The sequence below is a fragment of the Haliaeetus albicilla genome, chromosome 18, assembly GCF_947461875.1.
Source record: "Haliaeetus albicilla chromosome 18, bHalAlb1.1, whole genome shotgun sequence".
In the NCBI taxonomy this organism is placed as follows: Eukaryota; Metazoa; Chordata; class Aves; order Accipitriformes; family Accipitridae; genus Haliaeetus; species Haliaeetus albicilla.
The window spans coordinates 6,138,020-6,162,822 of NC_091500.1; the positions used below are offsets into that span (position 1 = coordinate 6,138,020).

Genomic DNA, 24,803 nt, shown 5'->3' on the forward strand with positions numbered 1-24,803 from the left:
GAGACTTAACGCAGCTCCCACTTCCCAGGTTTTGTCTATTCAGTTCAATCTGCAGGAGATCAGTCTTCACTGAGTTGGTCCAGGTGGGCATTTGGTGGAGGCTTCTCCATCTGTGATTTCTGAGTTGTGGAGAACAGCCTGTCTTGGTGCTGGCACTGAAATAATGTTCTTCAAAAACTTAAGTAGAATAAGTAGGAGGTTATTTTGACTGAACATGTAGGCTGCTTTGCACTGGACCTACAGGAAAATCAGCTAATGTTGACCCTTTCTGTACATCTTCAGCTTTCCTCAGCTCTTCACGTGTTTCTGCACTGTCCCTTCACATCTGAGATTTTCCTCTACCATAAAGCCCGTTTGCTTTTGCATACAGTGCAGAGTCAAACTCCTGTTATGTATTATTCTAGTCACATGGAGAGGAAAACATAGACAATTTGTGTAGACAGTGGATGAGGGAACAGAGAGACTTTTTCCTGAAGAACAGCAACCCCTAAGAAGTAGGTCCTTCAGCATTTAGCCAGGTCTGGGAAGGGCCCTTTTGCAGTAAGCACTGGCCTGGTGTGGACCTCTGTGAATGATACATCTGTGGGATCATGAGAGTAGAAATATAAATTTAGGAGAGACTGTTTTGGTCATCACTTCCAGTCCTCCATATTGCAGGCAAATGTACACTGGTGGTAAGTTCAGATGCGTCTGCAGAAAGTTTGCTACCCAGGCCACAAAACATCCTATCTCCCATCCCCCTATAGCCACCTACAGACCTGTAAGAAAAGATCAAGAGTAGTGGCTGAAATGTGTCACAGAAGGAGAACAAGAAAGACTCAATGGGTTGCCAGTGGCCTGGCTCAAGGACACCGCAGATATGGTGAGACTGGGCAGATCTCCAGAGACGGGGGTCACAGACAGCCTTCTCCTCTCTGAAGGGACCTTTGTTCAGCCAAAGAGGATCATGAAGATCACCCTGGCTTCAAACAAGGTCCCCCTTCTTCTTCATCTCCTGTCTACCCAAGCTGTCAATATCTGATCGCTTTTTGACCTCATGCAAACATTTCTCTTGTACAACACCTTGCAGCACAAGCCCCACAGATTCACTGCACGTTTTGTGAAGGACCATGTCTTTCCGTTATTTTTTCAATCTTCCACTTCATAGTTTCATGTGGTGCCTTTGTGGTCTTGTCCTGGAAGGCAGCTTACCTCAAAGGGAGTTTTTCTTGATAGATTTTTAGTTTTAATAGCTAGAGACACTCCAGTGTCCTTGCACTGTTTTCTATATTGCCTATGTAGCAGTGCTCGTGCAGTCCCAGTTTCCTATCTGTGGAATGGGAATGATAGTGTACGATATTGTCTAATATGTATGGGATTATGAAACACAGGAAATCCCTCCATGATCCAGTATTCCCTGCCAGTTAACAAAATAGTTTTATGTCTGCGAGCAGACGTGTCACTAGAACAAGGATCTGGATTTGTGTCCTGTCCTTAAACATTCATTTTCATCCTTAATTTGAGTCCCAAAATGAACTGTTGGAAACTTATAATAGAATGAGATACTTGTAGAAAAATCTTTTATTGTGAACGTGGGAAATATTTTTAAATATTTTGTTTGTTTGGGCTGTTTCAACACTAAGCTGTATTTACAGTTGTTCTCCTTTCACCTTGTGGAAGTTGTTTTCTTCTGGTTATTTTCTTGCTGGCTGGGCTTCCTTGTTGGAGTGAATCTCCATTGCTTTGCAACCGATATGCAGATCTCACCATGCACGTGTAACTCCAGCTAAAGAAGATTCATGTCAGGCTGGCTTGACCTACAATAGTTTTAATTTTCTTAGACCTGACCTGAACAATTTTCAGATCACGTTGACCCCAAGTTAAATACTTTCCATCAGCTCTCCTGAGGGAAAATGGAAACATTTCAGGAAAATCAAGCTTTTCCTAGGGGCAACACTGTCTTTGTACAAAACAAATTTGGTATTAAAAAAGAAAAAAGCAAAATGGGAAATTTCTGAGTGGCTCTACTTGCCCATTCTCTTGATTTGATGTGAAAGCTGTGGAGCTACGCTGCTATATCAAAAAGGTTACCATTGCAATCCATGGGAAACAGCAATGTTAGAATTCAGCATTACTCTAATAAAGAGGTTTTTCTTCTGCATCTAGTCAATATTAGCCAGCCTGCCAGCTAGTCTAACAAGGTGTGAGACAAGCCTCATAAAATTAGGGTGCTTTACCAAAATCAGAGTGGGTGATAACCCTAAAAATTAATACCTATGAGGCACTGTACAGCCGGGAGGCTGGTGGAAACAAAAGCCATGCTCCTTTCTGCTGGAAAACATGTAAAATTGACACTGTGCACCAGATTTTATAGTGGTTTGTAGAATTTACAAGACATACTGCAAGTAGCACTTGCTAAAATTGTACAGCTCAAGACCTCTGGAGAGAAAAATATCTGCAGGGAAGGGGAAGAGCAGCGTCAGCTGTTTAGGAACGGCTCTCTGGGATGCCTTTGTTGGGGTGAATAAACGGTGATGTGGTTTGGTTGTCAAATGCAATGGTAGAGGCAGAAGGTTGGGGTGGTTTATAAATTAATTCATCTTTGGTTTGGAGGAGAAAGACTTAACTCTTAATGCATGGTTGTAATAAGAAGACCTGAATGTCTGTAAAGCTCAGCTACTGACTTTCTGAGGCATCAGCTAGCTGATCCAAACCTTGTAAAAGTGACTGCAACATTTGTGTACTGCTGAGTAGCTTTCATTGAAGACCTCTGCAATGTCACTAGAGCTGGACAGACTTTTCAAACATGGTATCTTTTTATCTATTCCCTTTGCCAAAGGCATCTCCAAAGAGGATCCTGAACCTTTCCCTAAAGCCATTCTTGCACATCATTAAATTCAAGCTTCCTCTCCTCTGAAGAGATGGGGACACCCATGTTGCAGTGCTGCTGGCTCTTTGGGCACCAGCTGGCAGATGATGCTGGTACTGGAAGAAATTATATTCCACCACCACTGCTCCATGATTCTGCCTTTGCATTATGTCTGAATCCCACCAACCCAATGGCATGAAGGACCAGAAACACTACCGGACCAGAGCTTCACTCATGGCCACATAGGTGTCTCCAAGCCACCTGGCCCGCTAGGAAAAAGACAACTTTCTCTTTAATAACAGATGGTGGTAGTGAGACATGAAAATTAGGACATATTTTCATTTGATATTGGAATATCATGAGCATCAGTTATTTTGGGAAGGAGTCCAAAAAATACTTGGAGAGAGTCTAAAACTGCAGATGAATCCACAGGTTTATTTTATTGGGTGATTTCAGTTCTGCCAAATATTTGTAGTGTAAAGAAATCATAAAAATTGCTGGTGGTCCTCGCCTGGCGGGTACTTCTCACATATTTGAGACAGTTGTACGAACTGTGACAAGAATGTTTGATCTATTAGCTTAAAAACAAATTAGAGTCTTCAAGAGAAATAAATGAAGTATAGATGGTAGAAATACATTTCTCTTATCTTAGAGAGACCAGGAATTTTTGCCCCCAGGCTTTATTTGCATTTAATTATCGCAGTTTGGATTTCCTCTGCTGCATGCATGGAGGTTTAGTCTGTCTCATTCCGTCCTCTGTTCTGAAATAACATTAGTACCTGTTAATGATTATCATTGTCAGTTATGTATTCTGGTTACATGCACATTATAAGAAATATCAGTTTGTTTTAATAAATCTTCAAAAGGCAGCTTAAACCTGTGCCTTATCTCCTTTCTGCTTTGTAATTTATTTATTTTTACAGTTATGATCTATGAAAGACACTGCATGCTCCCAGGGATTGTGAATGGATATCTACTCAGCACTTCAATACTGACATGACAGGCAGAAAAGGTTTTATTTAACATAGCTTTCCAAATGAACTGATAGGGTCATGTATCTCAAAGATACACAGAGAAAGAAGCGAGGAATACAGGTCTAGAAATCCAAACACTCAGTTAGGTGCGTAAAAGAGAGGAGACTTAGATGTGCAGTGAACCCACAGGTGGTTTAGTGTGACGTATACTAAGTTGCAGAGTAGCTGATGCTCACCATGTAACAATTATACTTTTTCTAACTTAAATAATTTTTTTCTAGGATAATAATTTCACTGTAGTCCTGACTTGGCAAAGGACTGATTGCCTCACTTCCCATTGGTGTGTAGGGAACAAGGATAGTCCCATATAAAAAGCTTTTTGCTGCATTTTTAAGGAGAATTTTGTTTTGAGTTGTGCAAACTTCATGTTTATGCCATTTGCCCATGCACATTTTCAGGATTATTTTCATTCACTGGACCAGCACTGAAATGTCCACTCCAAAAGGAACACTTTAACCAAGCATTCTTTATGTGGTCTTCAATTAATAAACAGGAATACACCTTTCTAACCCTGTGGGTAATGATTTTTCTGTTTGCTGCTACTGTAAGTAACCTAAATGAATGGGGCATTTATATACTGTCCTTTCATCTGGGATATCAAAGCACTTTATAAATATGGACCAATTGGTCTGATGTGCAACCACTGAATTGTGGCCTTCTCGGAGGTGGCATGCGGTTGACATTTTGGCTGGCAAAGCACATTTGAACATCAGAAACTGTTGGTTTTCTCAGATGGGACAGGCTTGGAGGTGGGGGGATGTGAGACTATCTGAATTCATCTCTAACACATACTTGCCCCAACAGTGGGAAGCAACACAACTACCTGCTTTCCAGCTAGGTAAAGTATGGGCTTGACTAAGAGCATGACCAAAGCATCTTCCATCACTGGATCACTAATTTTAATCCAGCCCAAGATGGTGGCTGTCAAAAATTGTTACCATATGGTAGACTGGTAAATTGCCACAAGAAAATGAGGTTGGTGGTCCCAGATTAGTTTCATGTGGACAGGTGTCTACACCACAAAACCACTGTCATAACTGCTACTAGCTGTTGGGTTTCAGAAAGGAGGTCCAGGACTGAGCGGGCAGTGGTAACACAAGTGATGCTTCTAGAGGTGGGATCTCAAGGCCAGAGAGATGAAGCTGTTTGTGTCTGTTGAGGTGTTTCTTGACACACGTGACCACTTCAGTTTCCTGAGCTGTCAGCTAGCTTGTACGGTGCTCTCCATCATTGTTGTGGCAAGTGCTTTCTCTCACCTTTATGCAGAGGTCCTATCCCTCCCCTGCCTCCACCCCATTAAATGGATGCAACAAAAAATTTCAATGCAGAGTGTGTATTGAAGGTGTTAAATTCAGACCACACAAGTAGTCTTTAACGTCTTTGGTATGACTTGGAAAAGCCTCCAGGAACACAGGACTGGAAGGACCTTCTGGGTCACTGATCCTGACCTCCTGCTGTTGCAGGCTTTCACTTTGCATAATCCTTTTGAAAAGCTGACTAATCTCCAAAAATGTGGACAATCACAGAAAACCTCGAAAGCCCTCTATTAAAAAATGGTGTCAAATCTGTTTTGCACTTCTCTAACACCTTTCATCCAAAACATGTAATGAGTTTTGCAAACATGGAGTTAAGAATTGCCATGCCAGTGGGAGGGAAGAATTATCCTTACTGTATTTAGGAGGGAGAATTTGGGAGACAGCAAAATTATGAAGCAAATAGCAATTCTCATTCAGACAAATCTCTTAGTGGTTTGAGGACTCTGGCTCCAATGGAGATATCCAAGTCCATGCAACCAAATCAGTGAGACAGCCAGGAATTAAAATCAGAGTTCCTGACTCTTTTTGCCTGCCTTTTAGCCACTGAAGTGTACAACAGCTCAGGATTTTCCACCTATCAGCCTCACTATTTCTTCCAGAATAAATGGATACTACATCCTATTTCTTCTGTGAAATAAAATTAGAATCATATATCATAGTTAAGTATACTCCAGGTGAGCAGGAGATGCTGTTATAATGAGGGAAGACTAGCAGCAGCAGATCATAGGGGGATTTTTTTATCTATAGAAGATAGAACCGAAACATCAAAGAGAGATGAGCTTCCTGCATTTCCACATCATGAGAAAAATGTAACTGAATTCATCTTCAAACCCATGAAAACACACATTCATTCTGCAGGAAGAATGAATCCTGGGAAACGTAATGTGTTGTATGTGTCAGGGAAATGTTTCGCTTACATCTCTAAGCCAAATTCTACTCTTTGTCCCATTGACTCTTGACTGAATTTGACCTGTCTGATTTGCTAGCACATTTTTTAAACTTATAAGTGTAATTGATGGTGGAGTATGGCCCTGGGGCTATTTATCTATCAGCAGATCATGGTATAGTTGTAAGGAATATCAAGAGCATTAGGAAGTGGAGAAACTAGTCCCTACAACCTTGAAGCACCACTGCATAGACACTGTTTCAGTTACTAGAGCTAAGATAAGAGTACAGGTCCACCTTTGATCCACATATCTCATAGGGTTTTCTTAAAATTTGTTACTTTAGGGGCTGATCCCACTCTACTGCACAGTAGATAAAAATCTATCTTTCCGTAGATTTTACGAGACATTTAGATTGAATTGCAAGTTTGCTAAATGAATCTAATTCAGTACTGGAAGAGGGAATGCATGAACTCCTTATCTTTTGTGCAGATGCTGTATTGGCAAAAGTTAGGAAAATTGTGCTTGCAAACTTGCCCGCAAAACATTTGTAGTTGAGGGTTCCTGGGAGGAAGCGAAATCCAGGATAAAGATGTGCAGGGTCCAAGCGCTGATGCACCCACTTGCACCGAGAAGGATCATCCCCGAAGATCTGTATGCTTGGAGTAAGTAACTGGGAAGTTTGAAGGATTTTATTTGCCTCTATTGATAAAGGAAGGAATTAAAAAAACGAAGTGACTGGCTGTATAGTGTATTTTCTCAGGCTATGGTTGTTTCATTGTTTCACTTCACATAATATGTCTACAGGACACATGTAAGAAAGAGACAAAACTGTGAATGAACAAAATTCAAGTGCTTTCTCACCTGTTCAGGGTAACCTGGCCTTTAATGGAACAGCGCCTTGGTAAATAGGTAGTGAGGCTTTCTGGTTTTCCGAGAGTGGCTGTCCTCACAACGCATGGGGAAGGTTGGCGGTGAAAAGAAATGACCTGCAGAGAGAGTATGAGCTTTCGTGATGGGCTTGCTGGGCTCTGTATACACACTTGGCATTGCACTGGACTTTTGGTTTCCCAAAGCAGGCCTGGCCGTGGGTTGGGTGTTCAAAACAGCATTGCCTACTGATGCTCCCTTGGCCAGCAAGAGCTTCCATGCTACTGCAGTCCTCTAAGATCAGGTGCATTTGCTTTGTAGTCCTCCCCAGGCATTTCTGTTACAAAAATACTTTCCGTGCTGACATACAGTGCTTCGTCACAGAAGTTCATATGAACCAGGACATTTCAGATGACAGTTCACATCTCACCTTTAGCTCAAGCTGCTGCACAGGGAATACTCAGGCAGGCTGAGAAAGGGAGCTGTACTACACAGTGTGCTCAGCAGAATTGGCAGATCTTACCCCAAAATGCTAGGTTTCACTGGCATCTGCTGTGGCGTGGTTACATATTTTTAAATCACGTTAATCAGTTTCCTCTTTGAGATTTTTTGTTTGCCCTTTTTTTCCGTGACAGATTCACTTTTCTTCTCTCGTCAGAGCTGTGCTAGTGAGAAAGGGACATGGAGCTTAAGTTATTTTTCCTTAAGGTCAAGTTAGGGGAGCTTGAACTGGGGACATGCGCTCATTTGGAGGGGTCCTAAAAATTGAGGACTATCTATCTTCTGGAAAGTGCAGCTTCAGGCAGCTTTTTCACAAGTGCAGCCCCCCAAATCCCATAGTCTCCCAGCTATGTGTTTTAACACTTTACTGACTTTGGGTCTTGGAGAGCAGGGATAAATACCAAATTCGGGATTGTCTCTCAACCCAAGTTTTGAATGTCCTGTAGATTGCAGTGGTTGGATTTCATTATAAATGACAAAATTCAGGATAATGACAATGTTGGTGTGCGTGTCTCGGCTGACTCATAGCACTGCTCCACATTTGGATGTTTCATTCAAGCCCCGTCTCTAATTATAATGTCACAGAGACTGGCCAAGTGCAGTACCACCGTCTGACATTGTACACAATGTGTTGGATTGTGTATTTTGTTCCAAACCTCTGCTGCTATTACATTGAAAGCATTAGCTGTAGTGCAAGCTATGCAGGAATGATTTGGGGTTCTTGTAGTAATTTCCAGAGGCATATCCACTTTCCCAATGCCCAGAGAGACTGAGCGGCAATGGTGTCTTGAAATGGGCTCCCTCTTTCTGTGACAATATAATTGATGTCTATGGAACAAATGTATAGATGGACACGGGGCAGGGGGGGAGGGGTGGGTGGTGTTCGGGTTTGTTTGTTTGTTTTTTTCCCTTGGAAGACTTAATTCTTTCCCTTCTAAGCCAGGATCCTGCATGACTTCGCTTGTTGAGTCATTTATGGACTTCAGCAGCTGCACCTTGGCTCTTCCACATCTTTGCTCAGCCAGCCTGTCTCTCCTCGAATTCCTGGTGGCGTCCGGGCTCCTTCTGACCTTGGTCTCCTAATAGTCCCAGGCTAGCGCAGACTACACAGCTGGCGGCATTCCCAACTCACAGCCCTTGTTAAAGACAAAATGCTGTCTTTTTACAGCTCAGTTTCTTTCCATAAAGTTAATCAAGAAGCCCTCCTTTTACAAGGCAACTGACCCTTTGGTCTTTCTTTCTTTTGGCATGCTGAAGATTCCCAATGCTGCCAGAATCCCCCTCCCTCCCCTTTTTAAGGCAGTCCCGTACGTAAAGCAAGCAGCTCCCCCGGAAAAGAGAGAAGCTTCTTGGCATAGAGAGGAACCTTCCCTGACAAGGTTCATGTATTGTGTCCTTAGAAAACTTCCTCTTCCCATTAAAATATGTTACTGGAGATATCTGTGTATTTCTATTAAAGATGAGTCCAAACCATGAAGCTGGATCCAAACTTAGTCAAACCATGAGGTTGCTTAAAGTCGGGAGTACGGTCTCGATGTGTGCTTTTTGGCTTGAGCTGCTCTGCTGTTTGCACAGCGTAACACAAAATGCATCACTACGTTGTTGGGAAAGCTGCTGACACAACTAAGAAACCGAGTGGTAAAGGCTTGTCATCAAAATCAACAAACCTGAAGGCAAACGGGAACCTGGTAGCGTGAGTAATTGTAACCCCCTGCCCAGCCACACAGAACAAACTTTCTCTTCTCAATAATCACCAGGTTTTATGAAAGAAAAAAATCAATTGCAGATGAAGCACAGAGAAGAATTCCCCTGCATTCCTCTTACTGGGGAAAAAGAAAAAAAATCTCCTTCTTTGGACTTAGTCTGTGTACGTCTTTGCTGTGTACTGAGCTGCAAACGGTGACCTCTCATTTCATTAATTGACAAACACCATCCCCTAAACATTTCCAGGCACAGTCATTTTCTTTTCTCAGGTTTACTCAGTGGTTCTTACTGAGGTTTACATTTTTCCACACATGTGCTGAGAATAAACTTGCCTCTACAATCTCATCTCTTGTGCTATGAGAAGTTTTGATAATGTAATTCATAAGCAACTTCATTTTCTGTGTCTTTCTCTTTTTGCAACTCTCCTGGCTTTGGCTATTTACTTCTCCCTTTGCAGCAAACTGCCCCATTTCCCAAATACCGCAGGACTTTCTGAACTGCAGCATTTCATTCCATTTGTCTCTCTTTTTAAGAGGCTGATCTGTCTTAAAGAAATTTTCCTCATTTAAAAATAATTTTACTGTGGTTTTACAGTCAGCATGGTTCCCCCCCAAAAAAACAAAAAAAATCCCTGCGGGCCTATTTCTTCTCCTTCTCCCATGATTATGCTGGTGTAATGACACTGATGCCAATGGAATTATTCCTGTTTTACACCAGTACATATGAGACCAATCTCTGTAGGATGGGACATACTAAACACCTTCACAAAATCACATCGGGGACTGGGCCAGAAGGGTATCTCCATCTATCAAAAGGGATCTCAAAGTGCTCTTTCATCTTCAATCTCTCAAGCAGAGGAATATAATCATCCACCAGCAGGACGCAAGAGCCCCCAGGGTGAAATCTAGCAATACATTTAACGTGGAGAACGAGGTGAACGCAGCACAACACGGCCCTTTAAGAATGTAAGCAAGGACTAGAGTGTCCAGCTGAAATTAGTGTTACTATTTGCCTCGTGGAAATGCTTGGGAAGCCCAGCCAAATTCAGGGCTCCAGTCTACTAGAGCAGCCGCAGTGAGGGCAGTCTCTGTTCCCCAGCGCTTGCAGTCCCAGTGACAAACAGCAATCAGACCGCGGGCCAGCAAGAAGTTGAGCCAGGCAGAACTAAAATATCCCTGTTGGAGTGCAGTCCCATGAGGCCAGTGTTATGTCTTACCAGAAACAAAGAGAAGAGCACATTTCCAGTCTCAAAGACTTCTCTGTCCCATTAAGGAAAACTCCAGACTACAATTAGAAAAAAAACAAGAAAAAGAGATGCAGCTGCAGCGCGCCAGTTTGCATCCAAAATGCAGCCTAAAAAAAAAAAAAGAGGACATGCTCCCAGGAGAAGGCTGCTAGCACACTCTTGGGCTGGTGGCTCCAGCTGCCTGGCTCAGGAGGGTGGGAGTGTGACCCCAGAGAGAAACCATCCCTCCCGCAAACCCAGAACCACCGGGTAAATATTGACTGAGAGCAAGGAGTGGCTGAATCACTCTTCCTTCCTGCCCTGCCGAGGTGTGTCCCTCCACCCAGTGAGCATCCAAGCCCACCCTGCACAGCCCAAAATATCAACTGGGAGTTGGTACCCACGGTAATCAAAGGACACGGACTCAGATGGAGAGACAAGAACCTCTGTTTGTGCGGGGCTGACGTGTTTGTTTGCTCTCCAAGTGGGCGAACATCTTCTCCAGTTAGTTATTCAGGAGGATGCGCGGTGGGTAGGTGGAGGGGTGAGGGACTGAGGAGCTCCTAGTGCGGTTCTTCCATCCTTGTCACGTGCATCACACCCCAAATTCTCTGGCTGCTTGTACACAGCTGACAAAGGCGTTGTGTGATACACAGTCAATGGTAAAACAAGGGCCTGGGTTCATGCAATCTCTGCCCCAAGGTGCACTGAAGCAACAGTAAATTAGGGAGAAGGGGTAGGAAAAAGTCCAACTGTCTCAGTTGTCCAACTGGTGCCAGCTCAGGATTCAACCATAGGGTGAAAAGACCTGGATCATATCCCTAGATCTATTCAGTTCATAATCTAAGGGTATTAAAGTAAAGCACGGGGGGAGACCTGGGAGCCAAGCAGTGGTGACCACTGACTGGAGCTGTGAGTGGGTGTGATGAACATTTGGGTGGCTACTGGGTTGTGTAATCGAACTGGACATAAGGGAAGGCTGAGTTCACTGTTGCAAGCACAGGTCTGGGTTTCATTTCAAGTCTGCTACAGATTTCCTAACTGGGTCACCGTGCCAGCCTGTAACTCAGAAATGATATGTTCCTCCTTCACTGAGCTATCACAAGACTCAAAGCTTGAAGGTTTCAAAACTGGTTGAAGATCTCCAAGAAAAAGAGCTGTGTAAGAAAGAGCATATGCTATGGATCTCCTTATATATGCGACATTACCAAAAGCGCTGTATTTATGTATTTCAAAACTAGGCACTGAGTTACATTTTCATTCCCCAGTACAAAGGCAAATACATTCCAAACAAAGCAATGTTGTTTCAACAAAGCAAGGGTTGAAATCTCTCCAGGGCTTCATTCTGTCTCATTTAGATCGGGCATAAGATCTTAAAGCAGAGTTTAGTGGTCGGCCGATCATGGTCCTCTGGGAAATGACAGAGTGGTAATTCAAAAAGGGTAGTGAAGTACAGCATTGTCTTGGTCTGCAGGACTGTTCTTCAATAAAACCCGCGGCTCACCCAGCTTACAGGAGAACATTTTGTTCCAAAGGAACTGTGGCTCTTCATTAAACAAAAGAATTCACCTCCGGCTAGACTTGGGTGTAAAAGAAAATGTTATTGAAGACAAAATGTCTTTGTGAAGACAGCATTTCCATGATGCCTGCTACAATTGCCTGGGCATATCTAGCAGTTGAAATGAAAGTTAGGACAAAAGGTACATCTTCAGGGCACCAACTCTGCACGTGTTAAAAGCTTCATTCAGGCTTGGGAGGTGGTTTCAGTTCAGGCCAGGAGCTCTGAGGAGGGGATAAGAAGCCTGGGTACTGTCTGGCCATGGGCTGGCACTCACCTGTTTTGCAGTGAGGACCCACCTTTGATCACGAGTGAGTCGAATCTTTCAGGACTTTCCCACAAGCCTTTACTTGGAGTAAGCAAGTTCTCCCACATCTGACACAAGAGATTGGGAAAGAATCCCTGGGTATCTAAATACAAAAAATTATGAGATATGCCTCCTCCCCTCCAATTTTCCTGACACACTCAGGAAAGTTCACAAACAGCAAAGATGCAGTAGGGTCATTCGGGGAAATAACTCATGTCCAGACTGGCATAACTCAGGTGTTCAGATATGGTTGTCTCCCACCCAGATTAGCTGTGTAGGAAAGACATAGCCTATACAGTTCCTCAGTGTATGAAGATGAGAAAAAGCACCTCTGGCTGTGCAGTTTCAGGGGATTTTCGTTACAAGATTATTTTCCTAAAAATGGCATCGTTCCTCTGGGGATGAAACATACTGGGAAATATATGAAAATTTAATGAATTCTATTAGTTAGTTTCTACTTTTCTTGCATACTTAAGGCAAGATCATTCCCTTTTCATCTGCAGATCACCTAGGGCCTCTTTCTTGTATAGCCAAAGTGTCCACCTTTAGCTTGATAAGCAGGTTTTGGCCTGCAGACTCTTAGGCAGTGCAACAGCCAAGCTAATCTTGCAGATACAGTCTCTTGTGCTATGTCTAATCATGACTTCCTACTCAGCCTCTCCCTCTTTCACCCAGACGTTCTTGCCAAGGAGGACCAACAGCCTTGGTTCTGCTTGAGATGGGGCAAGACACTTCCTGCACTCTTTTTCATCATCTCTTGCATTTGAGTACTGAGTTTCCAGAGCCTGAGAAGTGGTACGAGATAAGGATTGCTGGACCTTAGGTCTGCTATGGTATAAAATTCTAGACTATAAGGCTTAGCCGAAGCCTTGTGCTGGGGCAGTCAGATGGTAAATACCCGAGAAAAGGTATAGTCACTGTGTTTCTGTGGGGAACACTGCTGTGACAAGCCTTTGAGAAGGACAATCCTGTCTAAAGCATAACATGGCAGAGGTTCAGGGTAACCCAGCCTGGATGTAGTTTGTTTCATTAATCAGCCCAAGAAGAGCCGTGCGGTGAAGGCAACAGAGGCCCGTCTGCTGCTGGCTGAACAGTGTCCTTGCTGGACACTCTGTAGGAACCTGAAATCTCATTGACTCATGTATAACAAATTTCCAGACTTGACTCACTGGCTATTAAAACCATAAGATTGCATGGTGTGTCTCGTATTTTTTCCTGGAAAAAAAAGAGCAGGTTAATATAACTACACTTGGTTAATTAACATCTGAATCTGGTTTGAAATCTCCAGAGCATATATGTAAAGAAATTAAACTAATCTCAAACCAGCAAAGAAAAAACCCAAAATGTCTGCAACTTCAGGATTTGTTTCTATAATCTTCCTAGTTGCCTGAGACTTTGGGCTAAAGGCAAATGGTGTACATCCTCTGTCTAGTCTTTTGTGTCTTTTAGTACCTGCTGAATTTTATGTGATCACAGGCTTATTCTAGGGCCATGTGTGGCAGGAAGTGCTATTGAAAGGTACAAAGAGTAGATACACAGGTGGTTTCAGAGAAAATGCTGTCTGGCTGATTAGTATCAAAAATCTGCTGTGTAAATGGAAAAACTTCCTCACACAATGCAAAACTAACCTGAGACACTCATTGCTATAGGAGTTAATCGACACCAAAACCTTACCAAAAAAGAAGAAAAAGAAAAAGAAAGAAAGAAAAAGGAAAAGAAAAAGAAAAAGAAAAAGAAAAAGAAAAAGAAAAAATAACTTTAAAATGGATGCGATCTTTATAAGGCTAATAAGAACATAATAAGGACATTTAGAAACACAATGGTACCTATTAAGGAAAGAAAACAAGACTCTTAGAAGAATTAAACATGTTGGAAAGGCTTTCTGCTTCAAGACAGGAAAAACCTTTTGGTGTACCTAATGGCTACATTCAAAGAGGTAATTAAGCAACAGCTCTACTTTCAGTTGTAGTCCATACAGTTGCAGTCCATTTTGAGCCTGATCTTGAATCAAATTTGTTGGCCTGCATTGTATGAAAGGTGATCGTAGACAGTGGAAACATCTGTCCTGGGCCAAGCACCTGATTCATTAATGGAATGTTGAGAGAATTTCCTACAGCAGACGATGGCGTAACTGTTACTGAAGACTTTTTGATAGCTAACTTTGAGGCAGCATTTACTGACCCTTGACAGAGGCAAAACACAAGACAAAATGGACAAAGTGGTCCGATCAATTATAATGCTTTCTTGTCCTTACTCTTTCTTTTTGGCTACCTGGAAGTAGCTGTCATTTTAGTTTCAGAGGACTTAAACACTCTCTCCAGCCACTTCTGCATCCTCAGTAAGTTTTTGGGAAGGGGAGTACCTGTGGGTGGAGAAGAGAAGACATCTTTGCATGGCTATGGGGAGGGCTGGGCTGGCAGTCTCCTTAAACACAACAGATTTTCCTGCTGTGCCTTATTTCTGTGCTGCAAAGGAGCGGGGCGGGGGGAAGGTTTCCCCAGTTTAAGAAGATGCATTAAGAGAGTGGTAGGGTAAAGGAGCCATCAGAGGGCTGCGTTGGCAATGTCAGTTGATGGGGAAGATGAAAGTGGCCTTTGCTCCCGGCTCCATTGTGGACTTGTGTCAAGGCATTTCATTTTTCATGTGTTTCAGTTGGGCCCCCATAAAGTGCAGCCAGTGTGAGACTCGTCTGTGCAGTGCTTTGAGCACAGCGGGAAAAATGTGTTAGGCAATGAATATTGTCATAAGGAATTGCCTGCTGCCCAACAATATTACCTCTCCAACGTGCCTACCTCCTCTTTTCCCGTTCCCTCTCCACGCTGAGATGTCAGGGCATCCTCAGGGACTCTTCTTCTTTAGAAAATAACAGGAGCTGCAGAGCACTTCAAAAAGTCTGGCTTTGTCCCGTAGGTGTCAAAGAAGGACCTCAGGTTCTTGGAAAATCTGGTCCCAAATGAGTGTAAAAAAGCACATTTTGTCAGGAAGTGAATAAAATCTCACTGAAATTAAGCCAGGGACAAAGATGAAAAAGCAGATGGCCCATGACAAACTGTGAGAACAAATTTGTTCGCATGACATGGGAATAAGTATGTACTCATAACAGACTATTACTCAAGAAATTTTGAAAGAGCACAACTCCACAGGAGTCATAATGTGATTAGTCACATAAAGCCCAGTCCAGCTAGGCCTGATGTATTGTACCTGAAAGAAAAGAAACAGACCCCAAAACAGACCACAATTAAAAAAAAAAAAAAGAAAAAAAAAATTCCAAAGAGATGCATGAGATTATGAAGTCATAAAAACTCATAAGCGAATTAAAATCTGTAGAGTAGCTCATGAATTGTTATTAGGCTGCTTAAAAAGCAAGAGGCAAGAGAAAGGAGCCTTGCTGAAGTGACTCAACCAGTAGGTTTTTAATCTGACAGCACAGAGACAGAGTTTGGGTATTTTTGGTGAAATATCTTGGACTCTGGGACAGACTTTGCCACGTGCCCCATTACAGCATGTTTCTGGTAACCTACAATTATTTCCAAAATCCTTTTTTTTTTTTTTTTTTTTAATTGTAGGAGTGACGGGTGAAATGGAGTTTGAGAACTAGAGGAATAGGGCTGATTTCGAACACTGTGAACTATTAATATCTTTTTTCAAATTAATATTTTGTACAAAACTCCTGAGCTTGAGTGGGCATATTTAACTACATGAAAACACTTTTATCATTAAAGATTGCAGTAACTTGATATATATGATATTTGGGAATATTTCCATGTATGCAAAGAGGAGTGGATTCCGAGGATATAATTGTAATTTGCTTTATCTAAAAAATAATTAACAATAAGCTTGCCCAATGCTTTTATGAATTTTCTATGCATTTCTAAGCTGCTCACCCAAAAGCAAGTGAATATTCAGAGCTAGTTTGCATTCATACAAAAAAAAAAAAAAAGATGCTAGGCAAAATATCTAGAACCAAATTCAGTTTCTGAAATCACACATGTGCAAACACCGACCCTGGAGTGCTCACGCTGATGTTTTTTTCAGACCTATTCTAATGCAATGTCCAGTAGTGTCTTTACACAATGCTGTAATTTAATCCCTTCTAAACTTGATTTACAGCTGGAAGCCCTTCTAAGCTTGACTGCAGACCAGCAGTGGGAAGCAATGCCACTCTGTATCTGAACCAAACCTGAGCAGCACAGGAGGGATGGCTTCAGATTCAGATTCCAAAGATGGACTTTGCCCGTGCAAAAGCAGTACCGCCCTCGCTTACACAAATGTTGCTATTGGACTTTCATTTACCACAAGCTGTTAGGACTTTAGTTTCACTTCTTACTAGAAAGAGGAGGCAGGCGTATATTTAGACTTTCTTTGGAAGCAGCTGCAAAATGAAGTCGGAGTGCGTGCATGCGCTCGGTCTCACAGGCACACACGCAGATGCTGCTAGCTTTAGACCAACTTCGTAAACCTGAGCAGAAAGGGCAGTGCACAAAGACCTCCCGCAGCTTACTGTGTCATCGAGGGGACTGCATTACTCATTTCAACATCTTAGCATCTTTATCATCCAAATAGGTTGGCTGTTCAGTGCTGACTCGCTGGAAAGATTATCACCTGCTGAACCACCAGCTCATTCCTTGAAGCACTCTAGGGGACTAAGTCTCTATTCTCTTGCACCTTAAACCTTATCTCCATGGTTTTATGCCTTCCACGGGAACACAGAGGCAGCACTACCCATCTACTATTCTGATTTGATAGGAAATTACTTGCATTATTTATACATAAAGCGAGGAATGCAGCTCACTCAACTTCAGCCATTTAGAAGTTAGTCAGCCCATCTAAGATAGTTGACTTAGTGCTACAAGAAGTGCTGGAAAGGGAAGACATTCCAGAGCATGATCCTCCCACCCTTCTTAGGGACCTGATAGCTTGGGATGTCTTGTCCCCAGAGGTGCTTCTTTCTCTGCTGGAGCCTGGAAGACTGCCTTGCAGTAGATGACAGCTAAACGGCTAATGTTAGATGAGCTGAATCCCATGCAGTGTGATAGCCAGTGGAAAGTCATGCCCCTGCTTTTCCCTCAAGGTTTCTTCTTCACAGACCTTTCCCTTGTTTAGCTGACAAAAGACTAAGAAATCAGAGTTTGCAGCAATTTGGCTGCAAGGCAGATAAAATCAGTAGTCAAACAAAAGCAGCTAAGATAGCCAAGACTGCCTGAAAAGTTAAATGCATGCTCTTCTCATACAGATGAATGCATTTAAAGTAACTTTAGTTTCGCCATTCTCCCAGGGCAGCCCATTAATCTTTTGGTAACATCCATCATCATGGGCAGGACAAGTACGAGGGAATCCTCTCCTGGAGGTGCTCCTGTGCTCTCTCTCATTACTATATCACCTGGCCTATTTACAGTCCTGTGTGTTTTTAACATCCCAATGTCCTCTCAGAGGTGGCAGTGCAGAAGTTTTCCCAATAATTATTTGCAAATAGGTAACACAAAGATGTGCCACTGTTTTCTCTTTGGGAGATCCGTAGTAGATCAGGAGGGTAGTGAATGTCAGGCATCCACTGTTTATAAACTCGGCATCCATCTTATTTTTATGCACCTGGTATAGGAGTTATTTTCTGAAATGTAGGCATTTTCAGTGCATGGCATCCACAGCCAAGTTAGTTACCCTACATTATTCCCAGCAAAGAGATGAGGACAAATATTTCTCATTCTAGCAATAAAGAGGTGATGCTAGACCTATTTAATCCACTGACTATGAAGAAAGGCTAGGGAATTAGATAAGATGTAGACATCTATACTGTAGGCTGTTAAAGCTAAAGGTGACCTGAATCCCATCTCTGTAAACCAATCCTCCTGAAGGATGAGGCCAAGCTCCCTACGCACTCAGTAGAAAGAAGTAAGTGACTCTGAGGTTGTTCAGAGAGATACAGCCTTCCCTGACTAAGCCTTCCTTTTGGGGGCTTTCCCTTTCTATACAACACAGAAAATGCAGGTGCACTCATGGAATTTCTTCACTAGGCACTTACAGTTCAGTTGTTTAGATGAAGTGGATCCCAATCCAGATTTTCTGAGTCCTGGATTAACTTCCCTAACTGGTGAAATAACTTTTCTTCTAAGCTACAAGCCTGCCTTGAACAGTCAGTCTTTGCTTGTGGGAATACGGTACAGTACCTACCCATCTTCTGTAGACTGGGTGTACAGGACATTGCTGAATGACCATGCACAAGTGGTTGATATGTTTAGGGAAGGTCGCTGTACTTGTCTGAGCACCTCGTCTTCAACATCTCTCTTCTCTGCAGGCATCCATCCAACCCCACTTAGCTACAGCTCTGTTTACGTGCAGATCTAACAGCCCCAGGAATTCGTGTGCACCTGGATGCTCCAGTTAAGAAGACTCTCTTTCTGCTGAGGCTGTGCAAAAAAGTGAAAAAAGCAAGCACTAGAGTTGTGATGAGTTGTAACAGTCAGATAAAACAAACAGAATTAGAGGAAGGAAATAAATAGAACCATCCTGTTGTATATGATAAGCAACTGTAGTAGCTTGCTCCATGCTTCATTGTGCTTAGGACTTCCCTATTCTTGGGCTTTCTCAAACATGCCCGAGCAATTTTGTCCATGGAGAAAAAATTATTGACCCTAGCTGACACTGCTTTGAGCAGGGGTTTTGACTAGACTGTTTCCAGAGGTCCCTTCCCACCTCAGCGATGCTGTGATTCTACAGTTTTCATCATCAGTTTGGGTCTTTGGATATTGAGCAGCGGGGTCAGACCCCATCCAGACAAGCAGTCGCTGCACAATGTCAGCTGTGCACATAGCCAGCCGTTGATCTGAGCCGTGCAACAGCTTCCACATGTCCTGGATACGTCAGGATCCCTGTGCGGGTGCCCAGACGCCCATGTGGAATTTCTTAGATGGAGGTATGGGAGCCTGATCAAGCTGAGCAAGATGTGTTTAAAAGGCTGCATGGCATAAATAAATCTTAAGGGGGGATTAGGGGGATGACAAAGCTGTGGCTTCTGATAGGGAAGCCACGCTGTTTGGAAAGATTGCAACTAAAAAGGAGAGCCTTTGGCAACCAGATTTTTGTCTCTATTTTTGTATTAGTTACCGCTCCTTGTATTTTAACCCCCATTACTCTTTAACCATTTAAGAATAATTTGTGACAGTTATTTGTCTAAACCAGATTACCTCAAGGTTTGTTGAGCTTCCTCTGCTCTCCGATGTATGGAAAAACGTTACACTTAATTTGGTTCGTTTGGCCAGTGTGTGAACAGGGATTAGCCGTGCTATATATGGACCATAAACACTGTTCTGGTTAACACTACGGTTGAGCCAAACCTGAACCTTTCATCTCACCCTTTGCAAACTTTGGTGGTTTGGATGGAAATGGAACCTGTATTCGAACTGTGCTTTATTTTTTGTTTTTTTTGTTTTGAAAAACCAAAGCCCAATCAATAACAGTTTGGAAACCCAATGTCCAACATCCTCAGCCCACCTCTAGTGAAAAGGGATCGAGCGCCTGTGTAGGCAAGGACTTTGTGTTGGGAAGAAAGCCAATATACAAAGGAAGGAAACTGTTTCAAGGAACCTGCAGTAACTTTCCGTAAAAATCTCAGGGACATAAGAGCATGCTGAATTTTGTGTCATAATCCCCTCCAACCAAAATGTGTGTTTGGTTAAGGAAAACATGGTGGTCCAATGTGGGACAAAGATGGACTTTTGTTGGCTGCATGTCCAATTGGTTTGGTGTTAGAAATGACGGAGAAAAGCCCTCATTTGCTTTTGACTCACAGTTTCAGTTTGCTATCTGGAACACCAAACCAGCCAGTAATGAAAATGGATTTCTCACATCAGATTTTTTAGATGCCAGAAATAATAATAGTATGGTGTTAACACCTTAGTACTTGGCTTTCTCTAGGTTGTTTTAACCTAGATAAATCTATTAATTTGTGTCTTTGTATCCACAGCAGTGCCTTAAAATTTGCACTTAATTGCAGCAGAAGTAGTTTTAAAATCCATCTGTCTTACACTGACCATTCCTGTAGCATCTCACCACCTTCTGTATAATGCGTTCCCAATGCTAAAATAAAGATCAGCGGCGTGGTATAGTAATTCCACTTATGCAGATACTCGAGGCTGTTGAAAGGCTAACATTTCCTATTACATTTCTGGCTTTCAGAATTATTGTAAAAATAGGATCATCCTTACCATACAGTATTTACCAACCAAGCACAGCGGGTAGAGCACCTTGGACCATAGAGTGGCTCTCCAAACCTTTGCATGTTCCCCAGAGGCTGCTCTGTCATCCTACACTGTATATGTTGAACTCAGTCCAAGCAAGCATGTTTCTAATTACTTCAGTGGACATTGGATGAGGTCCACTGAACTGCTTGCAAGGTAGCATAGGTGTCAAGCTGGGACACACAGTGTCAAAAACTTCTTTCTCAGTCTCTTTGTTGATTTTTATAGCTGAAGCTGCTAAATATCTACAGGCAGGGATCTATGTCTAATTTTAATTGTGTGAACTCTGTCATGCTTCCACATAAAAAATAAAGCTATTGAAGAGTTTAAGCCACGAACTAGCTCCTACTGTTTCTGGTGATGACCTGTCCATTCAAAGCAGAATGCTGAAAACTGGGACCCTCTATGAAGCAGTAATTAACTTTGGCTCTGGCAGCAGCTGTCCAGCCCTCACATCTCCATGGGAGATCTGAGTCAGTTAGGACATTACCATCGTTCCATGACTGGCCAGGAAAACACAGTAGGTGATTCACCAGCTAATGCATACCTATGAGATGTCAACCAGAAAAATGTTAAGGCCTGTCCACAGGCTTTATGAAGAATCAGAGTGGAAGGATACTTTAGATTTATAATGTTAAGTTGCATGTTTACCTACAGCAGGCTTTTGTCTGTGAGTATGTCTGTTCTTTTCTAATTGGCCTTACAGAGAGTACCACTGTTCTCCCTTGAATCAAAAAGGCCCGGTCCCACTGAAGTGACAGCAAGCAACAGTCCCTGTATGTAAGTATGTGTGTGAATCAAGGCTCATGATGTGTCTTCCTTGCAGACTCAGACCCTTGCACACCTGACGCTCCACCTGCTGCCACTTCACCACCAACCTCTGAAGAACCTGGACCTTTCACAGCTCCAGCATCACCCTCCTCTTCCTCTGACACCGGTACTGCGTCATTTTCACCACCATTACCTGCCTGCGTTGCAGCCCTACATCCCAAACCACCTCCTGTTCCACCATCGACATCAACTTCTGCTGCCACTGTTCACCCTGGACTCCCTTCTCTTCCCGCGCCACCCGCCTCTGCTCCATCCCTGCACCCTGGACTTTATCTGCCGGTGGTCCCACCCGGCAGTGCCACCCACCTCATCAACTGGCTGCCCTTCCTTGCTTCTGCAACCCTCGCCACCATTCAAGGGAAGGAGGAAGACCAACCACCCATAAGAACGGGCTCCCTGGAAGGCATGAAGCGCAGCAGCAGCACACCCCCCCACCCCTCCCACGATGGAAATCCCCAGGCAGCACCTATGGGAGACAGGGCTCCGGGGGCTGCTCCCTCGCCGCCAGCTGCCCACGCCATGCCCCCGAGCTCCGAGCAGGCGTCGGCGAATGTGAGCGACATCCTGGCAGAGCTGCGGACGATGAACAGCCACCTCTCCACCATCGCCCGAGCCCTGACGCAGCTGGCGTCGTCGCTGGCACCGCAGCAGGACACGCGTGGCACCCCACCGCCGTAGCGCCGGGCTCTGCACCCCACGGTGGAGGTCGGGTGGAGGAAAGGGACCCGACCCAAACCTGCCCATATCGTCTGTGCCAGTTCACTGCACTCGCCGACACCGACCACGTCTCCCCAGTGGGTTTTTCTGTTTGTTTGTTTATTTGCTCCTTGTAAATGGCTGCCTATATTAAAAAATAGTTTTGTGGTCTTGTTAATAAAATTGTTTATATTTCTTGCATTCCTTTCGGATGTGCTCGCTCCCCTCCTCTCACCCATTAACCACACGAGCACTAGTAGGAATCGGTGAGGTCTCGCACAGAGAATGCGGAGAATCTGAAGCAGTGAGAAGTTAACCGTGACAAAATGCTTGAGGAGGTGACAAAACCCCTCTGAGCAATGTGGGGGACACAGACAGGAAAGAACATAACAAAACCCTGAAAAATTCTCCTATTCTTCTCCATCCACACTGCATGGCACGGCTCTGTTGAAGTTGGAGCTCTTCCCAGTGCGCTAAATTTCAGGGGTAATTGTAATTACTGATGCAGGTAAGGGCCATAAAAAATTGTTCAGAATACAATGCATGGTAGTTGTCTAAGCAGTACTTGGTCTGAACAGCTACCAAACAGCCTCATCCACCTCTTGTCCTCTGAGAGAGTGTGAACCAAAGGCACCGCGTATCTGTTTTACTTGCCAGTGGTGCCTGAGGTTCTTCAAGGGCATAAATGGGCCAAGCTAATTTACAGCAATTAGCCAGGCACACGTGGATAGATCCCAACATTTCACCATCTTTTTCCTATTGCCAAGCTGCAGCGGCTTGCCTAAAGGTGGCATTGAAGGCGTGAAACCTCAAACAATCCTCTTTGTGGATGGGGAAAGAGCTCTTGGGCACGAATCCAGGGCTCGCCCCTCCAAGATGCGTGACCTGGAGAGCGGCTGGTGAGGTACCCTCGGACGCTGCCTGTCCCGACAGAGGCACCAGAGCTGGGAGCCAAAGGTCGGGATGTGCTCGGTGCTCTGGAAGAGCCGCGGGAAAGAGGACTCGCAGCTCTCGCAGAGCCATTTTGTGCATCTCGGCCGCAGTCTGCCCATAGAGCAAACAACCATCGGTCAAAATAAGATATTTTCCCAAAGGTGGGCCAAGCACAGGGCCAGTGGAGGCTGAGGCAGGCTGTGTGGCTGCTCTGCCTTTCATCCCAATGAATTAAAATGAAACAAATGCTCGTGGCAAACGAGAGAAAATAAAGGCCTCTGTGAAGTTGGGTATGATCTCGCCTTAATTTAGCCGTGCAGCCCTCAGATATCAAGATCTGAGGCCATCTCTAGGAAAAACCCAGACGAACAGACAGATTGCTAGATAAGATTAAAGAGGAAGTATTCTGTCTATTTGCAAATATTTCTGTTACAGATGAGCCTAAGCCACAAAGATTGAATGAATATACAAGCTTCCCCAAAGCTCAGGTGTATTTGAATTTGAGGTTTTGGTTACTGTATATATATTTATATATAAACCTACCCATATTTTTGAGTCTGTGTCTGAAAGACAAAGCAACTGTCCTGTTCGATTGTGGTTTTTTTAAGGGCTGATCAGATTTTTTTTCCTCTGATGTGTTTAGCAAAAAAGGTGGAAAGACATTTCACAGATGGCCTACACTACCTTTTAGTTTTATGTGTTTCAACAAAAGGAGATAAAAGGAGTGTCTTAAAAACATTTTGGCTTTTGATTTGACTATTGTAGTTTCCATAGACTAAAAGAGCAAGAGTATAGAAAAGTTTATCACTTCTCCTCCTTCATTATGAAATATAGGACAGAAAAGAAGGGGGAAAGCTCTATGGTTAAAAAAAATAAAAGGAATATTTTTCATTTTTACCCATCTTTCCCTCTTTCAATTTAACATGGTAGTAAATAAATAGCATATTCTCCCAATCTTGATAGTGTTACTTGATTTATCCTGTTGTTTTCGAATAGTAACTTTTCATGGCCTAATACTGATAGTATTTGCAAGTCACGCAGCCATATTCCTCTATATAGATAACTTCAGAAAATCCTGCTGTGCAGCTGCTGATGCTTTATCAAGCAAGGTTAGGGTTGGCTTCATTTAGTTGTCTAAGGGATTTGGGAACAGTTTACACGGTATGCAAATCCAGAAAAAGCCTGAAAAAGTTGCCTATAGCATTAGATATTCAGCTGTGAAGGCAATACTCTTCTTTCTCAAAGATACCATGAATGTGATCCAGCTGGCAGGGAAGGAAAAATGCTATTCCTGAGCCTCTTCCTAATGCAATCAGATTTCTGTGGTCCCACAGCTAAAGATATTAGATGCTAAACACCCTTGCAGTCTAGACTCCAAGCTGTCTGGTCCTGCAGCATCCTGACAACAAAGCAGGACCAGAGCCCATAGCCAGAACTAGCAACTTTCAGATTTACTTGGTAACCGCTGGCTCTCACGTGGGCACAGCAACTGGCTGCAGAGCCGACAAGACAGACAGAGGCTGTTTGTGGCTGGGGTCCGGCCGAAACGTGCACGTCAGCCCCGACCGACCTGAGCCAGCCTGAGCCTGCCCAACGCTCTGCTAATGCTGCGGCCGCAGGGTCCGCTTCTGCAAATTCTCGTGCAGGGTTTGTCCGCAGCCCATGCTGAGCCAGCTGGTTAAAACCCAGCTCAGGTATGTCTGGGCAGCCCCACCGTGGCACAAAAGGGCTTCACTGCTACGCAAAGAGGAGTCCTGCCTGTGGGCATCTCATTCAATAATACGCATTATTCTCTACTCAGTGCATTCAATAGACTCGTGCCCCTTAGGAATTATTTTATTCGTTCAACTTAATTGAATCAC

The 24,803-nt window shown here is 43.5% G+C and overlaps 1 protein-coding gene across 1 annotated transcript in view; it reads left to right on the forward strand.

The window, feature by feature from the left end:
- The window catches only part of LOC138689690 (uncharacterized), a 66,004-nt gene extending 43,824 nt beyond the window's left edge, over positions 1-22,180 (forward strand). The window contains exon 2 of the mRNA XM_069805611.1: positions 21,308-22,180. Within this exon, the coding sequence (XP_069661712.1) occupies positions 21,308-21,990 (683 nt within the window). The 3' untranslated portion in view covers positions 21,991-22,180. The remainder of the gene's footprint in view (positions 1-21,307) is intronic.
- Positions 22,181-24,803: the final 2,623 nt, after the last annotated feature.